This window comes from Mytilus edulis, chromosome 7 (assembly GCF_963676685.1).
Source record: "Mytilus edulis chromosome 7, xbMytEdul2.2, whole genome shotgun sequence".
Lineage (NCBI taxonomy): Eukaryota > Metazoa > Mollusca > Bivalvia > Mytilida > Mytilidae > Mytilus > Mytilus edulis.
This window is the reverse complement of record NC_092350.1, coordinates 22,434,621-22,456,903: the sequence shown is the minus strand read 5'-3', so window position 1 is coordinate 22,456,903 and position 22,283 is coordinate 22,434,621. Positions and strand designations below refer to the sequence as shown.

Here is a 22,283-nt window from a genome sequence, read left to right as displayed (position 1 = left end):
CTGTTTTTTTCCGTATTGGCCCTGTTCGAAGAGCAAATATTAAATCTTGATTTATATCGACAGTGGAACGTTTTTAGTATTGCACATGCTGATTTATCCGTATTAGGGCTTATTTGCTCATATCATTTAATAATATAGTGTTATTAACTGGCTGTTTCTGTATTGGCACTGGTATAGATTCAAGGTTTGCTGTATTGGCCTCGAGACCCGTATTGGCCCTGTTTTTTTTCCGTATTGGCCCTGTTCGAAGAGCAATATTAAATCTTGATTTATATCGACAGTGGAACGTTTTTAGTATTGCACATGCTGATTTATCCGTATTAGGGCTTATTTGCTCATATCATTTAATAATGTCATTTACACTGATATGGTTAATCCCTATTACTCATCCATGAAGACCAACATGAGATACTTATTAAGGGTCGACATCAAAAGATCGATGTAGAATAAAAATCTTAAGGATGTACTTAGGTGAGGTTAGGTGAAAACTAATAAATTAAGAAGTTAATATTGATACTATAAGCTGGTAGAGCCTCAATTAAGGATAAAAATAAGCTAACAATATTGATAGGTCATGGACCTCCTTTTCAAGATATTTGAGAATTAAAATATGGCGGGAAAATGCTGACTCAGACTTTTACCTCATATTTGCATTGGTATTATTATGTCTCGAAACAAAAGAAAGAAAATTAAGAATCTTCTAAAATTTTGGTAAATGACCTTTCATGAGCTATTTAGTCATATTTGAAAAAATAAATGGGTGTTATGGGGCAAAATATTTTACATTGTATTGTATGGAAAAACACCAAGGAGTCCGAACATTTGACACAAATTCCAAAACCTCACCTAAGTACATCCTTAAATCAAATAGTTTTGGGGTGGGGGTTAAGATAAAATCGATTTTTACATATATCCCTATTGGTCAATCAATTTTTCCCAAATTAAGTCAGGAGGGGGGGAAGGGGGGTCAGTCAAAAAAACTATGTGAATTAAGTTTTTTATCCTACATTGAACTTTTGATGTCGTCCCTAAGCTTACCAGAAATATATCTGTTTGCTCTGGTGTATCTAAGGTCAGTCATCGGGTCTGGTCCATTGAACACAGTCAGAGATCCTTGCCCATCAATAATTAATCTGAAACATGCAGGATAACCATCAGCAATTCATTCAGATTTAAAAAATATATACATTTCAAAGTTCACTGAATACAGGTGTTGGTCTTTTTTTTTATATTGCATTTAGAGTGGGGTGCTCATTTTCGCCATATCTTTCCATGTTTTCTACAGTTACTGATATTTCTATAGGAAGATAACTTCAAATGCAAAATATTCTTAAGCTTGAAAACGTCTTTGTTTGAAAATAATGATCTGAAAAGTAAGATTAAAGGGTGTTTGAAATTGCTGATATTTTGTCAATGGGGGACACATATCACTGGTGGTAAGCGGATGGTCGTAACTAAAAGTTACGACCATCCGGAGATAGGAGACAACTCTAGGGATAAGTTTTTCTTTTCATATTATCGTGCAGTAAAAGGTTCATTTGAGCCAAACCGCTGGTCTCATATACACATATCGTGAGTGCGTTGATATTGAAACCAAATTTGATAGACAAAATCATTCCAATTTTCGTAAAATAGTCATTCAAAAGTTGGAGCATGATGGTCGTAACTTTGAAAGATGACCGTAACTCGAGTATTTAGACAAACTTTTATTAATGTATTTTAAAAGTAAAAGTAATAAACTCAGATGTCATACATGATTTGTTACAAACAATATTATTTGTTACCATGATAATGGTATGCAGAAATTGAGCTAGAGAATTATTAAACACACACAGTTCTGATGTTCTATTCAAAACGCTCATCATTTAGGAGGAACAATGAAAACTGTTCAACTCGCATTAAGCCAAAAAGTATGTTTGGGTTGAGTATTAATATTTTTTTTTACTGTACGTTAAGGCATACAATTATCAAATGCACGTGTGGTCACTCATATTTTTTTTTTATTTTCGACTTTTTTTTCTGCAATCATGTCGGCAGATGAAATTATTAAACGTACAATTCTGAACAATCATCGTTAACTTTTAATCAGCTATTGCAGTTCTTATAAATTATAGGGCTTCAAATATTCGGCTTTTGGTGGTTCATGCGGAAATTAAATCCACAAATACACTTCGGAGTCCTGGGTTGAGTTCAATATCGTAGCAGCTACGTATAGTGCTACGTAGATTTTGACTATTGAACGTGTAGCTATAGACTAGTTGCTACATAGATATTGATAGCAGCTACGTAGCCGCTACGATACTGAACTCAACCAAGGATATTTTAACGTGCTGTCTATTGTTTATCGATTACATAACGATTATATATAGCGGTATATCATTGATATTAGTTCTAAGTATTGGTACGGAATGAAAACTGAATCCATTGTGTCGCAATGAAAATTGTATTAATCTCTCGAAAGTAGGAATAGTGTTGATATATATATTTTACACTTCTACACGCGCTGACTTTAAGAGTAAAATAAAATACTAGTTTGAAGCCAGGCTTAAGCTTGTAACCAGGATAATATGTCAGAGACTTAGGTAGAACTAAATGTACTGCGGCGACTATCACATACAAACCCCACGGTATGCAGATTTAACATTATGTGTATGTTATATGTTTATATTGTATGAATGGCTACACGCTACTCATGGACTTCGTAATGGACATAACTGTCCACCTTATTATCAGCTTGATTTCACCAAATAACAAGATGACTTTCAATAATCCAGGCTAAAAATAAAGCGTATGTTCTTTAACTCAGGTACGGACCTGCGAATTCGCGGGAATGGTCTAGTCTAGATAACGACCTTCATAGCCTATCAATATTAACTTTTAGATTATTTTGACTCCTTACTAATGCTCTTTCGACTTAATGTATCAATCTTAAATTGTAGATTTAAAAAAAAAATCAACTAGTAGGTACATCCTCAAAAAGTTTTTACAATGTTTATTTTTAACAAAGATGCAAAATCTAAAGAAGAAAAAAAACCAGGATACTGTTATTTCATGTGATGTCCATTTTCCTAAAAATGCCTTTCCTTAAAATCATTTATTTTGTAATTAAAAATGATTTGATACATTTCGTGCTTTTTATTTCTAACTAAGAATTATCATAACCAAGGCTGTGTTTCTTGTTTTAAAATGAATTCTCCACTTTTGAGAAATTTACATTGTTAATGAATTTAATTGCTTATACATTAATTCAACTTTTTGCCTCTGGTTAGTTTTATACATTATATTTTCAGTATATATGACTGTCATTTCATTTTGTATTGTTTCGTTCGATTCGTTCCAATTTTCTTCCGTTTCGCACTTTACAGGTACCCCTCTCTTCACCCCCTTTAGATTTTATCATTGGTGAAAACAATATATAATATAATATATTCATATAATAAAAGTCACGTTTAAAACTCTTGACTTGACATGTTCGGTCCAAAACATTTGAAAAATTTGGAATTTTAAACCAATTTGAAACTTTAATCAAAATTCCCCCAAACTAATATTTGAAAACTTTTTTAAAAATTTTAATTGATAAGTGTTACACGGATTGAAATTGCTTTATTTTACGTTGTATGTAAAAATTTTAAAAAATCTTCAGAAATACAACATATAATATATATGCATACAATAAAAGACACGTTTAAAACTCTTGACTTGCCTTATTCGGTTTTATTTAAAACAGAGTTACGACCATCACAAATTTTCGTTACGACCATCCTCAACATTTTTGTTTTTTTAGTTACGACCATCATGCTCGAATTTTTGAATGACTATTTTACAAAAATTGGCATGTTTTAATGCATCAAATTTGGTTTCAATATCTCCGAACCACCGAATAGTATGTATGAGACAAGCGGTTTGCCTCAAATGAACATTTTACTGCATGAAAATCGGAAAAGAAAAACTTATCCCTAGAGTTGTCTCCCATCTCCTGATGGTCGTAACTTTTAGTTACGACCATCCGCTTACCACCAGTGACATATTCGCCGTTCTACACATCTATTTAAAACCAAATAACTGCAGCTTTGAACAATATTTATCAAATCAATTTCATTATAGATGAATAGCAAACATTTCAAATGTGTAAAGAACTGACATTTAGGGCAATCAGTCAAAGAATTACTAGGAAATACTTCTTTGAAATATTTTTTTTCATTCAGGAAATGGGCTGAAAATCCTTGTCTGTTTTTTGGTCCTTTTTGGTAAGTGCTGAAATTTTGTCTTAGTTTAAAAAATAATCATATTTGTTATAATAATATAATTTACCGGCATATTTCTTCCATTTCACCAATCCTTTGAAGTTTTTACACCTCAAAATCATAAAACGGCGAAATTGTGTCCCCGGCAATTATGAGCGCCCCACTCTATTTATTTCAATTAATAGATTTTTTATTTAAATCATCTCAAAATGTGAAAACTTAAGCTTTCTAGCATTAGAAGAAAAAAAGATGTTTTGGTGGCTAGTACTGAGATCTATTCATTTATGCTTTGTATAAAGTATAAAGTACCTGTGATTTTTCACTTTAGGATTGATCCCTTTGCACCATATTTTCCAGTCTGGTCTGTTTTGTTCTGGAATCATACTTAAACACGGAACAATTTCTAGGTAGTCAGCACTGGCATTCTTGATTAGACCTAAAAAAAAAGAAAGTTAAACCGTCTGAAAAACCAATCCAATGTGTTGCGTAGGAAGAATGACAAACAAAGAATAGTGTCAATAAAGGACACCATGCATGCTCTGCATAAACTATCAATTTCCATTTTGAGTGAATTACGAAATCTTGGCAATAACCTTACATTGGGCTACATTTACAAACTAGAGGCTCTAAAAAGCCTGTGTCACTCACCTTGGTCTATGTGCATATTAAACAAAGGACACAGATGGATTCATGACAAAATTGTGTTTTGGTGATGGTGATGTGTTGGTAGATATTGGCACACCCCTGTGATGCCATATTACTTTACTGAACACTCTTGCTGTTAACAATATATCTATCTATAATGAACTTTGCCCAGAAGTTACAGAGAAAAACATTTTGTAAAAATTTACCGAAATTTACTCAATTTATGAAAATTGTTAAAAATTGCCTTTAAAGGGCAATAACTCCTTAAGGGGTCAATTGACCATTTTGGTCATTTTGACTTATTTGTAGGTCTAACTTTGATGAACATTATTACTGTTTACCGTTTATCTCTATCTATAATAATATTCAAGATAATAACCAAATCAGCAAAATTTCATTAAAATTACCAATTCAGGGGCATCAACACAACAACCGGTTGTTCAATTCATCTGAAAATTTCAGGGCATTTAGATTTTGACTTGATAAACAATTTTACCCCCATGTCAGATTTGCTCTAAATGCTTTGGTTTCAGAGTTTTAAGCCAAAATCTACATTTTACCCCTATGTTCTATTTTTAGCCATGGCGGCCATCTTGGTTGGCTGGCCGGGTCACCGGACACATTTTTTGATTTAGATACCCTAATGATGATTGTGGCCAAGTTTGGATAAATTTGGCCAAGTAGTTTCAGGGAGAAGATTTTTTTAAAAGACAAAGACGGACGACGATGATGACGACGCCGGACGCCAAGTGATGAGAAAAGCTCACTTGGCCCTTTAGGCCAGGTGAGCTAAAAATGATATTGCACATGTTAAAAAAAGTTCAAGTTGATTTGAAACAGACCTTAAAACAGAATCCCTCCTACATCGGAGCAGGATATATTTATTTTTTATATGTTATTTTATCAGGTTTTTTTTTTATTTCATTCAAAGTCTTAGAAATTAAAACTAAACATCATCTAACCTGTTAATGGTGTAGTCAGGTCTACCAATACGCCTCTAGATGATATGATATTAGTGTAAGCCAGAACATTCACCATCATAAAATTGAAGTAGTGTATCTTATTATGCTGTAAGATCAGTTGATCATAAACAAACTGTTTTGTTTTTCCTACACCAAGTCTTTCATAATGTTCAAATAGTCCTGACTTGGATCGTTTGTAGTCATGGCCTTCTATGGCTTCAACTAGTTCACATGTAGCCTTGCCAAAGTCATAATTAAAACTCATGCATTTTGTGTGAGGTAGATCAGCACATGCCCTGGCACAATCTCCAGGTGAATTCTTGGTAGTATCTGGGCCAGCTTTGGGTGCTATCAAACGTCCTGTACGGGAACCAGTGAACATCTTTCTCAAAACTTCATGGTTAAATGGATCATCACCTAAACAATTATAAAAAGAGCAATTAAATGTTTAGGGATGAACATTATATCAACAGTACAACTATATGGCTTATATATTATTTATTCATCTAATATCAAATTAAATGGTCCTTTTCAATTATTGTTTTAACATAAACCTCCATACAACACTGTTTGTAAGAGTTAATTCCCTTTTTTACAAGACTACATTTTTGTATAAAATTTGCACACAAAGTTTTCATATCATACTAAAGCTGAACATAAATCCTATATATTTACCAATGTTGAATGTGTGCTGTTGTTCTTTCATGGAAACATCAGCCCAACTAATAACTTGATCTCCATAGATATCCTTGCCAAATCCTACACCAACCATAGACTGTTGAAGGTCTGAGTCTTCATACACTGTAATTGATGCTCTCATTACAGCTGGATTACTAGAAGTAATGTATTCCTCTTGGAAACGACCTCCAGGCAAGGTAACATCATATGTTGCTAAGTAACAGCTTGCCCTTGACCTTTGACCTGAGTCATTTTCAGCAATCATAGTGAAGTAAAGAGGAACTCCTGATGTTTTTAATCTCTGAAAAAAATATTACAATATTTATCAAATTTCATAGCTATAAAGAAGAGAAAACAAAAAATATAAGATTTGAGCTACATGTATCAATCAGAACTTGGCCAATGGATTGGCTACAAAGCAACAACACTTGGTCAACACCTCATAAGGAACAATCATGCCATGTTTGGTTTCATTCCATTCAGTGGTTCTCTGAAAGAAGTCATTTGTATGCATTTCCCATAGGGTCCTATGTTAAACTAAGTCCCCAGCTGGCTGCCATCTTGGATGATGGATCGGGGCAGCTAAAAGTAACAACACTTCATCAGCACCTCATAAGGCACATTCATAATAGGTTTGGTTTCATTCCATTCAGTGGTTCTCTAGAAGAAATCATTTGTATGCATTTCCCATAGGGTCCTATGTTAAACTAAGTCCGCCGCTGCCGGCCATCTTGGATGATTAATCAGCTACAAAGTAACAACACTTGGTCAACACCTCATAAGGAACAATCATGCCATGATTAGTTTCACTCCATTCAGTGGTTCTCTTAAAGAAGTCATTTGTATGCATTTTCAATAGGGTCCTATGTTAAACTAAGTCCCCAGCAGGCTGCCATCTTGGATGATGGATCAGGACAGCTGCAAAGTAACAACACTTGGTCAGCACCTCATAAGGAACATTCATGCCATGTTTGGTTTCATTCCATTCAGAGGCTCTCTACAAGAAGTTAAAAATGTAAAAAGTTAACGCCGCTAACTGACGACGAGGAGGGTTGACTGACGACGTACGCCAAGTGATAAGAAACGCTCACTTAAATGTTTGGATTAAAAAAGAATAGGTCTAACCAAAATTCCAAGAGTTTTAGTCAATCTACTGATGATGTGACCTTGATCTTTGAGTAATTGAGCTCAAATTTGATATTGAATATAGTGTAGGTTTATGATTTAAAAGCACATAGTGTATCCATGTCTCAAATTAAATGAAACTACTTACATTTCACATTTGTCACAGACTCACAGTATTCCTTTGCAAGATAGCCCATTCATTCTTACCTCCTTTACTATTGTAGATGGACCTCCCAGTTCTTTCTCATTCAGGACATCATGACCTCCAGGAACAGTTCCCACATTTAGAAATAATTTGACCTGACATCTGTCGTCTGCTGCTCTTACAGCTATCTCAAAACGAGGCTCAGTAAAGTCTAGGCCTGGTAACTGTCGAACCTGGCATGGTGCAGCTCCTCTCTTTTTCTGATTAGACAAATACAAATACTACTGATAGATTATAAGTCAATATAAACAAAAATATTTGAACATTAAAGTTATTGATTTAGTTACTTACTATTAATAATTTTTGTCATCTTATGTAGAACTGCTTGATATAGCAGTTACATAATATTGTTACAATAATGGAGTAAACAATTTTTGATATAGGTTGGTATTTACTGTAAATTCAGAAATTATTGCAGGGTTTTTATTATTGCGAAAAATGCGACAGAATTGTAAACGCAATAATTTAGAATCGCATTTTGAAATATTTTGTATGAATTAACCAAGATTTTTCTCAAAATTGTAAAAATTAAAATCGCATTTAGGTCTGAAATAACAAAATCGCAATAATAAATGCATGCAATAATTTCTGAATTTACAGTAATTCAAATATTGTGGATTCATTTATTTTCATGGATATCATTTTTCGTGGATGAAGGGAAATTTGCATGTTCGTGTATATTTAATTTCATGGTTATGACATAAGTCTGCATACAAGCCTCTACTCAAGAAAATTTGTCACTTGTTGAGCATTTAATTTAGTGGTTTACCAGTACCCACAAAATCGACAAAAATTAGTATTCAACAAATAATAATCTATCCACAGTAGAAGCAAATGGAAACAAGGAATGTGTACAAGAAACAACAATTTAACCAAATAGCAGAAAACAATGGGTTTTCGTTGCAAAAAATCATAATGACTAACAAGGCTAAATTTTCCTGACTTTAGAAAGGCACAAAAATGTGTTGGGATTAAACATGTCAAATTAGTTTACAAAGACTATAATAAAGACAAATTACCCTTTCAGCAGTTACTTTATCGACAAAGGAGTCTATTTCTGGAGCAGACTTGTCGACCTCTTTTTTAAACGTATCCACTATTTTGGCTCTGATGGTAGGTGCTTTGTAACCCCAGATTTTATGCTGATACAACACCTTCTTAAACGATACAAATAGTAAATTGATTTCGAGTGTCACCAGTCCTAGCAGTCTTATCTCTATTGGTGTCAGCTCCAAGTACATTGACATTCTGAAAATAAAAAACAACTTTTACAGTCTCCATCAGATACATGATGTAATTAAAATTATTTAACGAAATGGCAGCATAAATTGTTCAATGTACAAAAGTGTAAAGAGCAACTTAAATTGAAAGTATATCAACTGTTAAAATTAACAACTCCATTGAAAAAGACATATAGTTACAAAATATAATGGAAAATAACAGCACATTCTAAATTTTCAGTCAATTATATTAAGAGTAGACTAGTCTTAAATGCAAGATTTTTTTATTAGTTGTAAGTGACTTTGAACTAGCTGTCAGTTAACTGTGAGTACTCTCAGATCTGTTTCTAGTGTCTATTTGTTGTTGTGATGTACAAGTACCCGGCCACATCCACTTGTATTTTTGTTCATCTGATGAGTTAAGCCTTTTTCAACTGATTTTTATAGTTCGTTCTTATGTTGTACTGTTATACAACTGTCCCAGGTTAGGGGAGGGTTGGGATCCCGCTAACATGTTTAACCCCGCCACATTATGTATATGTGCCTGTCCCAAGTCAGGAGCCTGTAATTCAGTGGTTGTCGTTTGTTAATGTGTTACATATTTGTTATTCGTTCATTTTTTTATATAAATAAGGCCGTTAGTTTTCTCGTTTGAATTGTTTTACATTATCATTTAGGGGCCTTTTATAGCTGACTATGTGGTATGGGTTTTGCTCATTGTTGAAGGCCGTACAGTGACCTATAGTTGTTGATTTCTGTGTCATTTTGGTCACTTGTGGAGAGTTGTCTCATTGGCAATCATACCACATCTTCTTTTTTATAGTCCGACATATAACCATTCTATCTCTCAGTAGGACTAGGCTACTTTCTACTCCGACAGAAGGGTAGTATACCTTATCTAATAATGACTTCACAGTTCAGATAACCAAAAATATTGCATTTGCATACAAACTCAATGGAATCTGCTGTAAAACAAGAGGCTCTCAAGAGCCTGAATCGCTCACCTGAATTTTTTTGGTTTAATCTCTCATCAATGATTATTTTGGCTTTTCAATTTATTTAAATGTTCTTTGAATCGTCCTATTTTCTTCAAAAGCAAAAAAAAAATCATGTTCTCCTATGTTCTATTTTAGCCATAGGAGCTATGTTTCTTGACATACAAGGAAATGAAATATAAAATTTATACTAGATACTCTGAAACTCTAAAACTCATTTAGCCTAAGTTTGGCTGAAATTGATACAGCAGTTTCAAAGGAGAAGATTTTTTAAAGTAAGTCAACATGATGAACAAATTGTGAAAAAAGTCTTTAAAGGGCAATAACTCCTTAAGAGGTCAATTGACAATTTTGGTCAAATTGACTTATTTGTAGATCTTACTTTGCTTAACATTTTTGCTATTAACAGTTTATCTGTATCTATAATAATATTCAAGATAATGACAAAAAACTGCAAAATTTCCTTAAAATTACCAATTAAGTGGCAGCAACCCAACAATGGTTTGTTTGATTCATCTGAAAATTTCAGGGCTGATAGATCTTGACCTAATGAACATTTTTACCCCATGTCAGATTTGCTCTAAATGCTTTCGTTTTTGAGATATAAGCCAAAAACTGCATTTGACCCCTATGTTCTATTTTCAGTAACGGCGGCCATGTTTTTTGACGGATCAAAAATCGAAGCACACACTTTGTGCAGGATAATCAAAGGAACAATCATGCTAAGTTTCATCCAAATCCATTCAGCAGTTTCAGAGGAGAAGATTTTTTAAAGTTAGCAAATATGATGAACAAATTGTGAAAAATTGTCATTAAAGAACAATAACCCCTTAAGGGGTCAATTGACAATTTTGGTCATATTACCTTATTTGTAGATCTTACTCTGCTGATCATTTTTGCTGTTTACAGTTTATCTTTATCTATAATAATATTCAAGATAATGACCAAAAACTGCAAAATTTCCTTAAAATTACCAATTAAGTGGCAGCAACCCAACAATGGTTTGTTTGATTCATCTGAAAATTTCAGGGCTATTAGATCTTGACCTAATGAACATTTTTACCCCATGTCAGATTTGCTCTAAATGCTTCCGTTTTTGAGCCAAAAACTGCATTTGACCCCTATGTTCTATTTTAAGTAACGGCGGCCATGTTTTTTGACGGATCGAAAATCGAAGCACACACTTTGTGCAGGATACTCTAAGGAACAATCATGCTAAGTTTCATTCAAATCCATTCAGTAGTTTCAGAGGAGAAGATGTTTGAAAAATTGTTAACGACGACGACGACGACGTCGACGACGACGACGACGGACGCCAAGTGATGAGAAAAGCTCACATGGCCTTTTAGGCCAGGTGAGCTAAAAAAAGGTGTATAAAATTTTCTATTAAAATATATATTACCCAACATCAAGTGGAAACTTGTTGAAACCAATCTCAGCTGTTGTTGGAAACCTCAGATCCATAATTCTGCCTTCCAATCTAAGTTTGCCATACAATAGGAAACCTATTCCTAACTCACCCCAAACCTCTACACCACCATAGGGTACTATTGTAGCATAAGCTTTCATATCCATTAACTTGGCCCCTATCTCAAACTTCATCCCATAATAAGCACCAGCACCAAACTCTATAAATATAAGTTAACATGATATAGATTGACTTATTTTGAATAGCACACCATGCTCACACAGACATATATTCATGTTTAGGGAACCTTGAAGTTAGGGTCTTTGCTTTAACAATGTCATATTCATGTATAAATTTAGAAGATGTGATATGATTGCTCATGAGACCAAATGATGTAGAAGTTAAGTCACTGTACTTTGTTCAGAGAACCACAAAATGGAGTCAAAACCATAATCTGGCATACAATTTAATAGCACAATGAACATATGCACAACTTTTCAAGATGATATGACCATGGCTTCACAGTCAAATTATTAACATATCAAAGATTAGTATCATGACTGAGGTTCAAAAGATGGAAGTAATTTATATAAACTATTATCACAGAGATATCTGTGTTGCCTTTTTGTAATTTTGATAATACAAATGTTGAAATTAAAACAGTTGTACTTTTACATGTTAATTTTGCAAGTTTTCAAAGTCAATGCACCATGACTGAATGTACATGGCTAAACATTCTTCATGGAAATGAGATATGCCAATGTTAATACAATTGCATACTAAATACCAACGACTTATAATAAGTTGTTCCCTTCAAATAGACAGAACACAACATTAACTTGTTAACTATGTAAAATTTTCAAAGGCAATTGTTCATGATGATTTCTATGGAAATGAGACTTGCAAATGCAAATAAATTTGCATACAAATTTCATTGACTAAACATAAGTGGTTCATCTGAAACTGATTTAATCACTAACTATTACATGTAAACTAAGCAAAAGTTTCAAAGTTTCAAAGTCAAGAGACCATGACTAAATAATCAGAGGGGAAAATGAAAATGAGATCATAGAGATGTGCCATTGTTAATACAATTGCATACCAATAGGTGCAATAGCTAACCTATTGCGCCAGGTAAGCTAATAAATTAATGGGACAAATAAAATATGAAACATAAGTGCAAGTAGTCCTCTCCAAGCTTACTTACCAAACGTCATTATTATAAAGCCGCCAAGAACATAGGTCTGGTGGTATTCGAAGAAAGTGGCATGCTGTTTAGGAAAACTAAAATCTCCTTTCATTGGAACATCAAAGGATTGAAGTATGTTCATTATCTGCCCATTCATTATATGGTCAATGAACTCAGACAGCTGAAAAACAATTAAAACATAATCTTTTTTGTATTAATTTTCTCATTTTTCTCACAATACTATACAACACCATATCATTTAAATTTATATAAAGTGTGACTAACTTTGGTTAGTAAATAATTGAACTGCCAGATGTATACTTGGAAACTTCTTCAAAATATAAACTATATAAAGTGATGCCCCACACTCCACTCTGAAGTAACTGTATTATAACAAAGTCAATGTAGGACTTTCTTTGAGATATTATTGTTTCTGTGAGACACAAATGATACCCCTCAGATGCAAAGTGTTATTTTAAAATACACAAATTTGAGCATGGTAGCACATATGTCTATGGTTCAATGTAGAAGGAGTTATCAGGAAATGGTATGCATCTCTTATGCAAGTAAATTCTCCAATATTGACAAAGTTCAACTATCTCCCAAAAGAGCAAATATTAGAAAAAAGCAAAACTTTGACCACATGCACATCTTCAATTTATGTACAAACAGTCAGAAAAGTGAAAAAATGGTCAAGTATTCAAACTGTAGGAGGAGTTATCTGGAATAAAAATATACCCATAATAGGAGAGGACAGAAGGACAGACAGAAGATTGATAGACAGACTGACAAACAGGGGTAAAACAATATAACAATATCCCCCCCCAACTTTTAGTTGTGGAGGCATAAAAATAAATAATAAAATATTTTAAATTAAGCTAAGTTAGGCCAAGTAAAGAAATACCAGACAGGCTCCTCATATTTTGAATATATTCAATTTTCAGAACATTAAATATTGATCTAAAAAATAAAAAAATATGGTATGACTGCCAATGAGACAACTACTCACAAAGTTGGAAAATTAATATGTTTAGTTTTTCAAGTCTTACTTACCAAAGCCTTTGCCAAATCTTTTAGTTGCAATCCAAGTTTGTATATAAGAACTGGATCAATATTTTTCATATCAAACATAGTACCCAGGTCACCAATGGTCATGTTGGCCACTTTCTCTCCCAGTAACTTGATACCAACATTAGTCAAACCACTTCCAACAACAAATGCCTGTTTTGTTCTGCCTTTTATGTCACCAGTTACACCCATCATATCAGCTATAGCTGACCCTAGTTATCAAGATAGAACATTTTTTTATTAATATTTACCATTGTGCTGAGTATTATAGCACATAAAAGAAGTTCTTCAAATATAGGCAATAATTAATCTAAAATTGAATTTATTTTAAACAGTTTCTGTAAATATCTAAACAAAATACTAACTATAAGCTTGAAAATAAGCATTCCTATTCATCTATATTTGTTGGTACCATTTTTTTGCACAAAAAAGTGTTTATTTGTTTTTTTAATTGAGTTTGTGATGTTTAACCAATTGTATTTGTGCATCTATACACACATAAGTCTATGAAAAATAAGTATCTAAAGAAAACAAAAGAATTCACAGGCTACAGTGATTTACTGTGTTAACAGAATGTTAAATGAACACTGCATAAAAGTAAAAAGTTGATTTTAAATGACCTTTTTTTTACACCCCCCCCCCCCCCCCCCCCCCTAATAGATGTGTTTTTGTATATCTTATGAGGTACATACCCCCTTCAACAGGTGTTGGGGCAGCTACTTCTCCCGTAGTTACTATGGCTGCTGGGTTATTCTTCCCTAAAGCCTTCAGTGCAGACTTTGGTCCTATTTTAGTATCACCCGGTGAAATTTCAACACCTTCCAAATTCATCAGTTTTTCTTCTTGCTGTAAAATGTCAGAACAGGAATGGTAACTACATCCAAAACATAAAACAACACCTCTAATATATTATGTTCAAATAATTTGCATTGATGATTGTGACTTGACTGTAAGTGTTGCTCTCAACCTATTGCAGTAGTACTAGTGTATTCAATATTCTAACCAAATTGCAATGTGTTTATCAAACCTTACTGTTCGTTTGGTTACTAATAAAAAAATGTTCAGTTTGAAAAACAATTTGAAAACTTTAATTGATGCCAAATGTAGATCAAATTGACTAAATGTATTAGTTAATGCCAATAGAATAGGGTCATATTGATAAAAGATCATACTGGTTTTTGAAAATCAAAACAACGCAGAAATAAACAAAAAATATAGTGTGGTTAACAATTAGTGAAAGATGGTACTGATTGATAAACACATAGGATATTTAATGTTATTCCATATTGATTAAACTTTAGAAGGTTTTACTTTATAAATGGGATTTTGAATAAATAAGCATATTCACCTGCGGAAAAGGATATTCACAGTGCAAAATGTTGCGTGCTTTTATATGTTTTCAATTTTGGTAAAAAAAAGGTTTGATGTACAATAGGTTTTCCATTACACCCATTTCTCTTGGAATATGGAATAAAACAATTACTGTCTTTTGTCTCGGTAAATATGTGGTTTAATTGACTTTTGAAAAACTGATAATCACTTCGGCTGTTGTCCTCAGTGAATATCAGTTTTTAAAAAGTCAATAAAACCACACATTTACCTCATCAAAAGACAGTAATTGTATAATATTTAATATCCTATCCTTTTTATGGCTGGCCATAACAATAAATGAACTAAAATATCTAACCTCATGTTGTTGGACTTCGCCAATATATGATTCCATTTCTTCATTAGATGCTTTTCTTTCTGTTAGAATTCTCATTCCTTCATGGAAGTTGGCAGGGCTTGGTCTGAAATAATCCAAAGCATATAGTGTGACTAATTTCTCTTATCATGAAATACAACTGTACCCTATAGCTACAAGTGATAAAACTATTTGTCTTCTTTGCATGATGTTACATTTGGAGAAAATATTTTTCCCAATTTTAGCTTTCATTGAAATCAAAGAAGACATTGTGATTAAAGCTCAATTTAATGTAACAACAAAAAGAGAAAGAAATGTGGTATATAATGAAACAACTGTTTATTAACTAAATTTTATTGATAAAGTGTGCCTCGTTTTTTTAATTTGTTCATATTTGGGTTTTTTAAAGCATTAAATTCAAACTCACTCAGTAGCTTCCCTCCTTCTCCTTCTCCTACCAGTACATGATGGCTTTGTAATGGTTACTCCAGCTTTAGGGGTCAGTTCATATATATCACATGGTTGTTGTTGAGCTAGGTAGCATGCTTGTAGAGACATGATAACTCTAACAGATCCAGAGGCATCAGTTAGGGTATAGTTCATCTGGAATGATTGGCCCAAGTCCTCTGATACTGGGTTGCCTACAAAGTAAAGTGAAGATAAAATCTGTCTGTTGAAAAGGAAATTTTCTCCAAACTTTACGAAATTAAATGTAATAACCTGTTAAGTTTTTTATCCCGATTTCAAAATGATTTTTCAATTAAGCATTAGGCACAGAGAAACATTGCATTCAAGTTTCAAATTATATTACAATCCTTAAAGGAGTTCATCTAAGGCCTGTTGAGAATCAGGTTTCATGAACATCAAGATCAAATAATTCAAGATTTTGTAAGGTTTGATATTAATTGATAATTTATTTTTCTTGCAACATAGATAAAAAAAAAAAAAAAGGATTTTAAATAAATTAATGAAACTACAAAAACAATTTCTGTTATGCTTGAAACGTTTTATAGGAAAGATATTAATCAGGAATTTATGCACATATGGCATTAAAAGATACATAGGATACAAAGTACAAAAGTGTTTAATTTTGGTTTCATGTAGTCTTCCCCTTAGGTATATTACTAACCAGAAATGACAGACAATCCAGATTTAGTCCATTGTTTCCTCTCCACACTGTACTGTACCTCATCACAGGCAGACACAGTAAACTTAACATTAACATTCCTATTTCCAGATCGGAACTTCAGCGGCATGCAGCATTCAAAATTCTGTCCAGTGGCTGTTGCAGGACATCCTGTAATATTGATGTGAATAAAATTTAATTAATCTTACATTGCAATTTTTGAACCAATAAAAGACTAGGCTTTGCTGATATTGCAGTTGTTTAAACATTAAATTTTACAACAAACTACATGTATGAACTATATGTCTGAGCAATTTTGGTTTCACCTCACACTTTTAAATTGACTCCTGCTGGTGAAGTCTGTCTTACATAAGGAATTCAAACTAGAGGCTCTCAAGAGCCTGTGTCGCTCACCTTGGTCTATGTGCATATTATCAATGGACACAGATAAATTCATGACAAAATGGTGTTTTTGTGATGGTGATGTGTTTGTAGATCTTTCTTTACTGAACATTCTTGTTGCTACAATTATCTCTATCTATAATGAACTTGGCCCAGTAATTACAGTGGAAAATATTTCCTAAAAATTTACAAAAATTAACAAAAAATTATGAAAATTGTTAACAATTGACTATAAAGGGCAATAACTCCTTAAGGGGTCAACTGACCATTTCGGTCATGTTGACTTATTTGTAAATCTTACTTTGCTGAACGTTATTGCTGTTTACAGTTTATCTATAATAATATTCAAGATAATAACCAAAAACAGCAAAATTTCCATAAAATTACCAATTCAGGGGCAGCAACACAACAACGGGTTGTCTGATTCATCTGAAAATTTCAGGGCAGATAGATCTTGACCTGATAAACAATTTTACCCCAGTCAGATTTGCTCTAAATGCTTTGGTTTTTGAGTTATAAGCCAAAAACTGCATTTTACCCCTATGTTCTATTTTTAGCCATTGCGGCCATCTTGGTTGGTTAGCGGGGTCACGCCACACATTTTTTTAAACTAGATAATTGTGGCCAAGTTTGGTTTAATTTGGCTCAGTAGTTTCAGAGGAGAAGATTTTTGTAAAAGTTAACTACAACGGACGACGACGCCGGATGGCGACGCCGGATGACGATGCCGGACGCAAAGTGATGGGAAAAGCTCACTTGGCCCTTCAGGCCAGGTGAGCTAAAAAGATATGAATAAGATTTTTTCTAAATAACAATGATGAGGGGGGATATGATCTTTATCAGGACTCCGGGATCGGGTGTTTTTAAGCTAGGGATTTCGGGATTGACCCTTTCCGGATCCGGGAATTCTTTTTTTCGGGACCTCGGAATTCGTACTTTTAAGCCCGGGATTTCCGGATTTCATGTTTTAAACCCGGGATTTCGGGATCAGGACCCCTCCTACCCCCCCCTCAATGATCACATATCTAATATGGTAGTAACTGTAGTAATCTTTCAGAAATCATCAAACCTATAAATTTAGTACATTACCTGTTAGTGGATTAGCTCCCTTTTGGACTGTACACTCAGTTATTTTCCAGAAGTCAAAGGATAGTCCTGTTTATAAAGAAAAAGTATCATGTTTAAAATATACTATACCAAACTGATTTCTACTTATCCACTCCAGACATCTAATTTTCAAATCTTAAATGGTTTAAATGGGAGATTAATTGCAAAATATAACTTTTTTTCAATAGCTATTGAGACTTGATCAATATTGTTGAGATATAAAGTTATAATGTGGAATTTGTGTGAGTTATCTAATGATTTAATGGCAAAAGTAGAGTGCAATGATTTGAATGGATATTGTGGAGATTACAGAAAGAAACGAAAAACATTCAATCAACAAATTTGTTAATTTTGCTCTATCTTGTCAAATTGGGTTTGAATGCATGCAGAGGTAGAGAAATTGTCAGATATGTGACTAATCATAACACAGTATTTCTGTAAATCTGATACATTTACACATCACATGAAGAGTTACAATAAATGGTTAACTTTGACATAAAAAAAACCAAGGAAAATATATGCTGCTGAAAACTCTGACATACCTTTAAATGGCATCATGTTTTGTACACTATCACAGGAAGGAAACAGAAGGTCTGATGTCTTCATCACATTATACACATTTCTACATGGACTTTTACCAGCTTCAAAACACACATGGATAGAGGCATCTACAGCAAACTTTCCTTGTGATGGAATGTTGTTTACAGCATATCTACAGTGAAATTTGTATAAAAGTTTATAAGATAACTTTTATAGGGAGGATTTTTTTTGTGGTGCAAATTCAGTTTAAACAAAAGAAACATATCATATAGGTATGTAACAATTATGAAAACAAGAATGTGTCCACAGTACACGGATGCCCCACTCGCACTATCATTTTCTATGTTTAGTGGACCGTGAAATTGGAATAAATTCTCTAATTTGGCCTTAAAATTAGAATGATCTTATCAAAGGGAACATGTGTCCTAAGTTTCAAGTTGATTGGACTTCTACTTTATCAAAAACTACCTTGACCAAAAACTTTAACCTGAAACTCCCACTTTCATTTATTATGTTCAGTGAACCGTGAAATTGGGGTCAAAAGACTAATTTGGCTTTAAAATTAAAAAGATCATATCATAGGGCACATGTATACTAAGTTTCAAGTTGATTGAACTTCAACTTCATCTAATACTACCTTGACTAAAAACTTTAACCTGAAGCGGGACAGACCAACGGGCGAACAGACGCACGAACGGACGCACGGATGCACAGACCAGAAAACATAATGCCCCTCTACTATCGTAGGTGGGGCATAAAAAAGGAACACTCAGTGTACTAGATATCAAAGAAAAAACAATATATTGCTGTTGTTAATCTTACTGTTTCTTTTAAATTAAGTCAGGAAATTATACTGTTTAAAAGATTTAAAACAGATCCTATAACAATTTCTTCTAAAGGTGCAACCATGCTATTGTACATAAATTAAGGATATAGTGGAAATTAAATGAATTAAATATACTGCTTTTTTAAAATCCTTGGCTACACTTGTACATTTATGGGAAGAACAGTAACTTTAAGTTTATGTAGTACCCAACTGAGACAAACAAAAATTGCCAAATATATAAATATATGATAAACTTACTTCAAACGGAATGCTCCATGAAGTTGCATCTCTTCATTAGTTCCTATAAAAGACAAACATTTTAAACAGACATGAAAATCTTACAACAGCTCATTTGACAACAATACTTAAGAGTGGATTATTTGTTTTCTTTTTAAATAGACAAATTTAAACACATGCATAAATTTAGGACAACTCCCTCCCACAGTTACTTGCACATTATTTAAATGTTTTTAAATGCCCTATTGTTTCTGTCCAAGGTGAAGGAGTGGACATTTTAATATTAGCAGAGTGAAATTTTATCAACAAAATGTGACATTCTTATAACTATTAAACAGGGTAATATTCTGAAAGATACATACCCCATTTGTAATTCAGGAGTTGTATTTCATGTTGAAAGTCCTCTATAGTGACAGTCATGGTATAAAGACATGTATTGAGGTCTATAGAGGTAAACAGTGACCTCCTTAGGAGGTCAGACTGGACACAGCAAGTCATAGAGTTACATGTGGATGGTATGTGACAGGCTATATCACCGGAGAGATCCAGTCCTACTTTAGTCAGGTTAGAACATTCTGTAAATATAACAATGCTTCTACATGTATAACATTATACAATCAGAATTTCAAAAGTGCTTTAAAAATGTTAGAACTTCATTAACCCCAAATACAGTTTTAACGATTTTTTTCAATGTTTACACAAGTTTTAATCTAGATTACCGATGTTAGATTTTTTGTAAAACTATGTATATCAACAAACAGTTCTTAAAAGGTGCCCAATATTTTACCATTAGTCCAACCCTTCACAGCCAGGCTGTATGGGGGTGTTGTTAAGTCACATCTACTGGTAGGTCCCATGTAATCATTCAATCCTAGGTCAATAATCAAATCATTAGCTGTGACATCAGTGGCGGGAGAAGATGTAGTCAGTCCTCGGTCTGTCAACCATTTTGTTAATGAAAATGCTATAAAAATAAACAAAAGAAAATCATTAACAAATACGTAGACATCAACAGACAATCCACTGAGACAGTAGGTGGAAAATATGTTTGCTGGGGGCAAAATATTTGACCTTCCAGTAGGTGACCAATGAACTCCATGATGAGTTGTTACAAAGGGTAAATATATCATTCCTGAGAATTTTTTTATACATTGACCTTATAGTTTCCATTGAAAGTTAAAAGGATGTGGTTAGTATGACATAGACTGAAAATAGATATATGCTGATATTTGAAGATCACATGGTCCTTAATTTACAAGTAAACTGAAAAGCCAGTAAAAATTATAGATTATTCATATAGTTGATTTATTAGTTGCTTTCTAAACCAAGAAAAAAATCCTTATAAATAAGAATAAAAAGATGAAGTTGACAAAATTCAGGTTATTTGAAGCATTTCATGCACTACTTGAAAGATTAAATTTACCCTTATCAAGAAATCCCTCATCCGTACAAGTTGTCTGATTGAGGATTGTATTGTTGAAGACCTGTACATTTATCTGACATGGTCCTCCAGTTTCATAACAGACAGATATATTAACATTCAGTTTATAGGCTTTCTCCAGGCTCAGCTTGTCTATCTGGTATCTGCAAATGTGAATATAAAAAAATTAACAACTGTTTTCTTCAAATTTCCAATTTTTATTTTATTTTATAAGTTGGGAGTTCTGTTTGTTTTCAAGTATTTACACCTTATTTTGACTAAGTACTGTCATTGTGTGGAACATAAATGCTTATTGTGACTCATCCTAACCATATTCACAAAAGATTTGTAAACTTTAAATTCAGAAATTTCAGCAAGGTTTCCATTTTTTTTATACTCAAAGCAGTTTTACACTGAGGTCTTCACCTTCAAGAAACATATAAACTTACATTAACTTAACTATTCCAAACATAGAGAATGTATTCTCAATACCTGTAAACAAAAAATAGCAATTAAATACTTTTCATTATAAACATACATTCTTTTAAATACTTTTAAAAAACTAATGTTTTGGAATTTTCAGTATGAATGATTATAAAAAATTAACAAGAGATTGTATAAAGTATTAGTAAGCTTAAGAGCGTACTTTTACCTATAATGGTTTATTTTTACAAATTATGACTTGGATGGAGATTTGTCTCATCGGCACTCATACCACATCTTCTTATATCTATTAACTTCTTACTTCTGACAAATAAGGTACATTCATATTTTTATATAAAAGTCATTATTACTTATTTGATCTGCAAGGGGGTTCAATGTAAATGTTTTTTTATATCATATATTACTGAAGTAATGATGATGATTGATGGCTGTTTAACATTAGTGGTGAATCAAAATCATATTCAGGACAAGAACATTTAAATGTGAAATGAATATAATCCCTGCTTTGAATACTTCTAGTCAAAAATTCTGAGTCTGATTTTTAACATGCTAGTTTATAATTTAAAAGTTTGCAGGAAAACATGCCACCCTACCAAAACATTAATCAAACTTTACTTAGACTGACTAGTCTTTGTTCTTACTCCAAAATGCTATGTCTTTAGCTGGCAAGCAGTAACACCAAATTTCCTTGGTTTAACCCTGAAGGGGATCAAACCCAGGAACTACCCCATTTGAAGGGAGTATGATACCACAAATTC

General features: G+C 33.0%; 1 protein-coding gene across 1 annotated transcript in view; it reads right to left on the bottom strand.

Moving 5' to 3' along the window:
* Positions 1-22,283, bottom strand: part of LOC139483021 (uncharacterized) — a 136,689-nt gene that overhangs the window by 46,361 nt on the left and 68,045 nt on the right. Inside the window, exons 70-89 of the mRNA XM_071267050.1 lie at positions 21,531-21,573; positions 21,085-21,245; positions 20,449-20,625; positions 20,024-20,236; positions 19,683-19,725; positions 18,601-18,770; positions 18,041-18,106; positions 16,553-16,720; positions 15,851-16,064; positions 15,427-15,529; positions 14,432-14,585; positions 13,725-13,951; positions 12,690-12,852; positions 11,477-11,702; positions 8,879-9,107; positions 7,862-8,059; positions 6,527-6,830; positions 5,852-6,268; positions 4,554-4,680; positions 1,039-1,133 (exon numbers count right to left, since the gene is read on the bottom strand). Of these exons, the coding sequence (XP_071123151.1) occupies positions 1,039-1,133; positions 4,554-4,680; positions 5,852-6,268; positions 6,527-6,830; positions 7,862-8,059; positions 8,879-9,107; positions 11,477-11,702; positions 12,690-12,852; positions 13,725-13,951; positions 14,432-14,585; positions 15,427-15,529; positions 15,851-16,064; positions 16,553-16,720; positions 18,041-18,106; positions 18,601-18,770; positions 19,683-19,725; positions 20,024-20,236; positions 20,449-20,625; positions 21,085-21,245; positions 21,531-21,573 (3,498 nt within the window). The remainder of the gene's footprint in view (positions 1-1,038; positions 1,134-4,553; positions 4,681-5,851; positions 6,269-6,526; positions 6,831-7,861; positions 8,060-8,878; positions 9,108-11,476; positions 11,703-12,689; positions 12,853-13,724; positions 13,952-14,431; positions 14,586-15,426; positions 15,530-15,850; positions 16,065-16,552; positions 16,721-18,040; positions 18,107-18,600; positions 18,771-19,682; positions 19,726-20,023; positions 20,237-20,448; positions 20,626-21,084; positions 21,246-21,530; positions 21,574-22,283) is intronic.